The sequence below is a fragment of the Loxodonta africana genome, chromosome 4 (genome assembly GCF_030014295.1).
Source record: "Loxodonta africana isolate mLoxAfr1 chromosome 4, mLoxAfr1.hap2, whole genome shotgun sequence".
Classification (NCBI taxonomy): Eukaryota; Metazoa; Chordata; class Mammalia; order Proboscidea; family Elephantidae; genus Loxodonta; species Loxodonta africana.
In genome coordinates, this window is record NC_087345.1 from 84,346,169 (window position 1) to 84,354,181 (window position 8,013).

An 8,013-nucleotide genomic window follows, 5' to 3' on the forward strand; every position below is an offset into this window, starting at 1 on the left:
TATAAAGTTAGTTTTTTCATTTCATTAAAGAATGTTGTTGGGACCAGGATTGCATTATATCTGCAGGTTACTTTGGGTAGTATTGACATTTTCGCCATGTTAAGTCTTCTAATCCAGGAGCTTGGGATATTTTTCCATTTATATAGGTCTCTTTTGGATTTGTGCAGCATTGTTTTTTAGTTGTCCTCGTATAAATCTTTTACATCTCTAGTTAGGTTTATTCCTAGATATTTTATCTTTTGGGGGGCTATTGCAAATAGTATTGTTTTCTTGATTTCCTTTTTGAAGTTCTCCTTGTTAGTGTAGAGGAACCCAGTTGATTTTTGTATGTTGATCTTGTACCCTTTTGCTTTCCTGAATCTGTTAGTTTCAGTAACTTTCTTGAAGAGCGTCTGAGATTTTCTATGTATAGAATCATGTCATCTGTGAATAAGGATAATTTTACTTCTTCCTTTCCAATTTGAATATACTTTATTTCCCTTTCTTGCCATATTGCTATAGCTAGGACTTCCAGTACAATGTTGAATAAGAGTGGTTATAAAGGACATCCTTGTCTTGTTCTCCTTTTCAAAGGTGATGCTCTCAATCTTTTTTGGTTGAGAATAACGTTGCCTGTAGGTTTTGCATGTTGTTGTTGTTAGGTGCCATCAAGTCTCTTCACTTTCAACAAGCAAACTTGTGTCATCTGCTTATCGCAGATTGTTAATGAGTTTTCCTCCAACCCTGACCCTGTATTCTTTTTCATATAGTCCACCTTCTCAAATTATTTGCTGAGTGTACAGATCGAATAAGGATGGTAAAAAGATGTAACCTTGATGCACACCTTTCCTGATTTTAAGCCATGCAATATCCCCTTGTTGTAACTGCCTCTTGGTCTCTGTAAAGGTTCTTCATTAGCACAATTAAGTGACCTGGAATTTCCCTTCTTTGCAATGCTACCCATAATTTGTTATGATCCACATAGTCAAACACCTTTGCATAGTCACTAAAACACAGGTAAACATCTTTCTGGTATTCTCTGCTTTCAGCCAAGATCCATCTGTGATGTTTAAGGTGTGTGTCACCTTGGTTGGGCTATGATTCTCAGTGATTTGGCAGTTATGATGCAGTTTGGCAGCTGCGTAATGATGTAATTACTTTCATGATGAGATCTGCTATGAATATGTGGACTTTCTGGCAAGATCACTGGCTTTTCTTCTGCTCTGGATTCTGCATTTGTTTCAACATCTGACCTCTGGTTCTTGGGTCTTGAGACAGCAGCCTGCAGTCTTACCTACTGATCTTTGATTCATCAGTCTTCATAGCCCATGAGCCAGCAGACTCCCATCGGACCTGTGAATCTTGGGTCCTTCAGCCCCTGAAACTTTGTGAGTAAGGAGAAGGTACTCCTGAAGCCTGACACCTGACCCATGGACTTGGGACTTACCCACCTCTACAGTCGTGTGAGCCGTTTGTTTGAGATAAGTCTCTCTCTCTCTTTCCTTTCTGTATAGAGTTGGTGATTAGGTTTTCCATCTTACTGAAGAATGTGGTTGGTATTTTGATCAGGATTACATTATATTTGTAGCTCCTCATGGGTAGAACTGACATTTTCACAATGTTGAGTCTTCCTATCCATGAGCATTTATCCATTTCCATTAATGTAGGAATCTTGGTTTCTTGCAATCAGGTTTTATAGTTTTCTTTGTATAGGTCTTTTATGTCCCTGGTTAGATTTACTTCTAGTATTTTACCTTTTTTTTGAACCTTATTTAATCTTTTTTTTTTTTTTTTATCACTCAGTCTTATTGACATTGTTTTGTAAGTGATATTTCCTTTTTCATCAGCTTTTCTCAGAATTCTTTTTGCTTTTCTTTCTGGTTTTGTAGAGGTTAATTTTGATATGTCTTGGTAATTTCTTTTGTGGTCTATCCTGTATGGGTTTCATTGAGCTTCTCGGATGGAAACTTTGTCTTTTATGATATTTCATAAGTTTTCTACCATTATATCTTTAAAGAATCTTTCCTTTTTTTATTCTCTTCCTCTTCTCAAATTTGTGATATGTAAAATTTATTCCTCTTTTTGTCTGTCATACTCTTAGACTTTCTTCATTTTTCTTCATCCTTTTTTTCTGACTGTTCTTCAAACAAATTAATATTAAGGGATTTGTCCTTTATATCATTGATTCTTTTTTCCATTGATTCAGTTCTACTTCCATGTCCTTCCGTTAGTTATCCATTTCTGATACTTTATTGTTAATCTTCTGGATTTCTAGTTATTATTTTAGTGTGGTTTCTAATTGTCTGTTTAGTTTGTCATTTTGTTCTTGTATTGTTTTCCTGAATTCTTCTACAGTTTTACCTGTGTTTTCCTTGATAACTTTTAGGAGCCTAAATATAAGTCTTTTAAATTTCTATCAGGTAGTTTTATTACCACGTGTTCCTGAGGAAGGTGTTCTGTTGCTCTTATTTTGCTTACTTATCCTATTTCTTCATATGATTTTTTATTGTCTGCTGTCTCCAAGGCATTATTAAGGTGAGTGGAGATGAGAGAGCAGGTTATTTCCCTGATATTATGTGACTAGTGTTAGGTGGTCAGGGTCCCCACAACCCTTGTGGAACTTTTGGGTCCTTCTGGGGTATTGCAAGCAGTTAGTGCCTCCTTTGGAAGTCAGAGCAGTACATCTCCATAGCTGCTGTGAAGTAATGCTTCACAAACGGATGTGATAGACCCTCTGTGTGTGCGTGAATTGGTGTCTCAGTAGGTAATGGGCGATCAAGGAGTTTCAGTGCATTTGCAGTCAGCCTGAAAGAACTGCTTGGATGTGGGCTATGTGATGCTGCGGCTGCACGGAAGTTGGGTGAAGACAGGAGGATTTTGTGCTCATCATTTGGTAGAAGTGAAGATGGCACCTTGCTTTCTCTGGATTTGTCTACACAGTATCTCCGTCTCCGATTGGGAATTCCATGCATTTACCTTCCTGTGTTTCTCACCTGGAGATGCTGCTCATTTTGTCTCAAGATGGTCACACTGTGCCAGGCTAGCTGGCAGGGCACCTACAATCTGTAAATCTCCTCTTTCACTGTTTTCATTGTTTCTCCTTTAATTCAGTGGTCAATCTAGTTTTTCATCCTTCCTTTTGCTGCTAAGGATTCCAAGACTGTCATCTGTATCTGTTTCACTTGGTTTCTCATGTCTTTGCTGTAGGGGGTTGTCATAGTATGTCTGACTAAGCCACCATGACTAAGCTGACTCACTGACTTAGTTTTGTGTAAAAGGCACTGTACTGTTCATTAGCTCTATCACATTTTTTTAATTAAGAAATTTTATTTTAATTTTTGTCACCTTTACCAGAATTCATATTTTCCCTTTGCTAATCCCTGTTTTAACTTCATAACTTGAATCCCCTTTCATAGCAAGTTGACCAAAAATTGGTCATTTCCTAAAATTTTTCTTACTCCTTACAATTGTTCAGTTTCACAAAAGAGTATTTGCTCTGACCTCTCAGATAGTCCATTTCTTTTAAACTACAAAACAATTAATGTTTCTTATTTTTTTTTTTTCATCTAATGTTTTCCACAGGAGGACTATATTCATTACTGAGGGTTAAGATGGCTTCTTTTAGCTTCTTTTAGAATTGTGTCTCTATGTTGTCATATCCTTCAGGCCCAGTTAAAGGGAAAGCTTAAAATTTAGATTTACCAAATCTTCTCTTTACCATTGTAAGGATCCTAGAGTCTGAGGAGAGTTAGGGGTAGTCTATATCTAGAGATATTAAAGCAATGGAGCTTAATTTCTTAGTCTGTTATCACAAACAATGTTTATTTTCCTGGAGGAATGCTGTCCTAAAGAAACAAAACTGCAATTTTCCTGGCATAACTTTTCTGCCAGAATCAATGCCATCATAGGCCCCCTTCTCATTTGTGTCTTCTGAGGGTGTCATTGCCAACACACCTATCCATTCCTTGCCATTTTATATGAAGGGATGTTAGTGGGATTATGTGGCCTTTATGGTCTATTTGCATGTTATGTATTTCTTTCATGTGTAGTAAGTCAAGTGCAAGGATATCCCTTCTTTTAATATTTTTACTTTTTCCTACATATTTAACAGAAATACCTTAAAATTCCTATGTAACTGTCATTCTCTCTTAATTTTTTTATGCCACTATGAGTGTCCTATATTTTTTACTCCATGGCAACAACTCTTAAAGCACCTTTTAGCTTTACATTTAATTCTGTTTAGTAATGTTTCTTTTGGGTCTTGAGGTATTGCTCTCCTTGTGTTAGACTTTATATATTGAGGTAATCTGTCCCCACATTGATTAGTTTGGATTCGCTTCACTCTCTTATAGATTTTTAATAACCACAATTCTCCTTATGTATACTGACCCTTCATTTTCCGTTAAAATATACTACACGAATTAGGTATATTGTACATCATTAGTGTCTTATGGTTACAAATCCCAGGGGAAAGTTTTCTTTTCCTTTCTCAAAGGAATCCCTTGAGTATGTAATTAATAAAATGATAAAATAACACTTGTTTTAAAATATAAAATTAACAATAAAATATCTTCCTGTTTGGAAGATATGGTCATACTTTATGTTAGCTGTTCCTAATTTTTTTCCATTTTCATTCCCAATTATAAAGAGTATAAGGATGTATTCATTTGTATGAATAATACATATGATACTATCTGGATATAATTGGAGAAAATACTAGGGAATGTATCTTATCTGGGATAGGTATCAAATATCCTGCAGTTTGTACTAACCAAGTTCTGAGCAATGATACAAGCCCAGACTTATATATATGAGCGAGAGGTGGGTAGTAGAAAATTTGCAAAAGCACAGATGTATATTTTGCCTTTTTGCCTTGAGTCACTTAAAAATATTTTTTTCCCCAATTTCTCAGTGAAATAATATTAACTGGATTGTGAGTACGTTCATAATTCCTCAACTGTTTCTCCCTTTTTGTATTCTAGAAGGAAATCCAGGAAAATACAAAAGCTAAGGTAAGTACTTTAGAGTTTGATTTTTTTTTTTTTTTTAAAGTTGTAAATTATGGCATTTTCTGTGGAAATCAAAGGCAAATATTTACTAGTGGTTTGATTTTTTTGATAATCACATTATTTCATTTTATAGTATAGAACTATAAAATGTAAGGGTACACGTTCATCAAATGCACCTAAATCTGTATATTGACTTTTTCAATTAGTTATAAAAATGAACTATAGAAATGGGTAATTTGATAAAAAATGAACAAAGTCTCAGTATCAAGAAAGAGAAAAATCTTCACTCTATGGGTAGCATTTTGCTACATAATAGTTAGAATTTTTTTTTTTGTCTTATTATCACTTTCTACAGATTTTTCATTTATCAATAAAGGAAAAAAAATAGAAGTTTTGAAGACCTTGACTACAAGAGAACCGATATGAGAAAGAACGCACGGTTTTCATTTAGTAATCAATAAGTGGTGAAGCTACTTTAGGCACAAATATGTCATGACTTACTGTAACTTTTTTCTCACTTGATTCTGGAAATCACTGAGATACTCAAATTCTTAGAACTAGGTTATATGTACATATTTAATTAAACTAGGAGGAAATTATACAGGGAATCAATATGTAATTGTCCTGGGCAGGCATAAATTTTCAAATGGGAACTGAGAAAAAGAAAGTGAACACAAAAAAGTTAAAGTTTTTGGAATATAGCAGATTTCGAAAGACAATTGAAGAAGGGAACATGTTGGCAGAGAGGGTTATGACCAACATTGCAAGATTTCACAGATAAAGATAATAGTAAAGAAGAGAAAATGTATTTTTCTGACTTGTTTGATTCTGTGTCCCTTAGGGATCATGTTCATGAAAAATTCCATTAGGAAATAGTCTAGCCAGTGTGTAAGCCGGCTAACAAAACATACTTGAAAAGTAAAAATAAGACAACCTTGATATAGGCCTTACGAACAATGTAGCTGATTTCTAAAATGTGTTTGAGTTGAAAACTTCTGTTTAAAATGTGTTTTTGAGAGATTGTGTTTTTGAACTCACAGAAAGATTTTTTCCCTTATATTTATATATGTTCTAAAAAGTTTTTTTTTCTTCTTAAGACTTATTAATTATGACACTTGCCATCTTAAATGTAAGAGGGTTGTTGGAGATAGTAATAAGAAAATCTGTATGCATAGCGTCTGCGACTTTGTCGTTGATCGATAATAGCTTCTCTTTGTGTTTTATTATTTACTCTAATAATTAAGCTTTTAAATTACTGTTTCTTCACCCTTTTTTTAAATTTATCTTTGATAAAACCCATAAGAGAGAAATGAAGAACAATTCAATGCAGACAGAGTTCATTCTTTTGGGTTTGACAGATGACCCTGAGTTGCAAGTTGTAATTTTCCTCTTTCTATATTTTACATACATACTGAGTGTGACAGGGAACTTAACCATCATCATTCTCACTCTGCTGGATTCCCGCCTTAAGACACCAATGTATTTCTTCCTACAAAATTTCTCTTTTTTAGAAATCTCATTCACAACCTTTTGCATTCCAAGATTCCTGGTGAGCCTTGTGACAAAGGATGAAACTATTTCCTATGTGAGTTGTATGACTCAGTTATTTTTTTTCATCTTTTTGGGGGTAACTGAATTTTACCTCCTGGCTGCCATGTCTTATGATCGCTATGTGGCTATCTGTAAACCCCCTCATTATACCACCATCATGAGTAACACAGTTTGCTACAAACTTGTATTCAGCTCTTGGATAACTGGATTCCTGATTATCTTTCCCCCAGTGATCTTGGGACTCAAGTTGGAATTCTGTGCTTCCAATGTCATTGATCATTTTATTTGTGATTCATCTCCCGTCTTGCAGATATCTTGCTCAGATACACATTTCCTAGAACTAATGTCTTTTTTCTTGGCTGTAACGACATTAATGGTCACTTTGATGTTAGTGATATTTTCCTATGGCTATATCATCAAGACAATTCTCAAATTCCCTTCTGCTCAGCAAAGGACAAAAGCCTTTTCTACCTGTTCTTCCCACATGATTGTGGTTTCCATCTCTTACGGCAGCTGTATCTTCATGTACATTAAACCATCAGCAAATGATAGAGTGACTTTAAGCAAAGGAGTAGCTGTGCTCAATACCTCAGTGGCCCCCTTATTAAACCCCTTCGTTTACACTCTAAGAAATCAGCAAGTGAAACAAGCCTTCAAGGACATGGTCCAGAAAGTTTTATTTACTTTAAACAAATAAGAAAATATCAGAGTATGAAGGAAGTATGAATATAAATGTTGCCTTGTTTACCTTGGTTTACTTTGTCTTACTTTGTGTATATTTTCAGCTTATATTGGCAATTTCAGCCTGTTTTGAGGCTCCTTCTATGCTATCATTTCTGGCTACAGATTGTATTCTACAAACCTTTTCCTTTATTCATTTAAAAATTCAAAGTTTACATGCTGTATTGTTCATAGATCATATTGGCTGAAACATGTTTTCAATGATGCTTTCCAGGAGTGGTCATATAAATGGAATGTTTGTAGTAAGAATCATTTTTTTTTAAGGTAAAATGGACTTCTCAAAATAAATTATAAAGTCAATTAGTCAAGGAAAAGATTTCAGTGATAATAGATATAGCATTATGCTCTTTGGAATAAACGTGTTTCATAAGTGTGATTTTTATGTGTAAATAGATTATATACATTATAGTGTTAATCAAAGTAGGATTTATTTTATAATAACTTATTTTACAAAATTCCTTTTCATTTGGCAAGGCTAAACTTTGATCATTTTGTGTGTGATTAATACATAAGAATAAATAAGAATCCAATTTTATATGACCTCATACAGAATAATTTTTTAAAATTAAATTCTAAAATTTTTAATGTTTTAACATGAGTAAAGTCCAACTATGCCAGTGATTTGAATTATAATTAAGAAATTATTTTATTGCCTTGCTTCAAAGCCAAAGGTATATTATGTCTTTTTTACAGAACTTCCTTGAATAAATAAAGTTATTTTGTCTTCTACGTA

The 8,013-nt window shown here is 34.1% G+C and overlaps 1 protein-coding gene across 1 annotated transcript; it reads left to right on the forward strand.

Annotated features, from left to right (window-relative positions):
- Positions 1–6,211: 6,211 nt before the first annotated feature.
- Positions 6,212–7,236, forward strand: LOC135231384 (olfactory receptor 6C75-like). Its single transcript, XM_064285258.1, has one exon. It carries the CDS (start codon positions 6,298–6,300, stop codon positions 7,234–7,236), a length of 939 nt encoding a protein of 312 aa, XP_064141328.1. The 5' UTR covers positions 6,212–6,297.
- Positions 7,237–8,013: the final 777 nt, after the last annotated feature.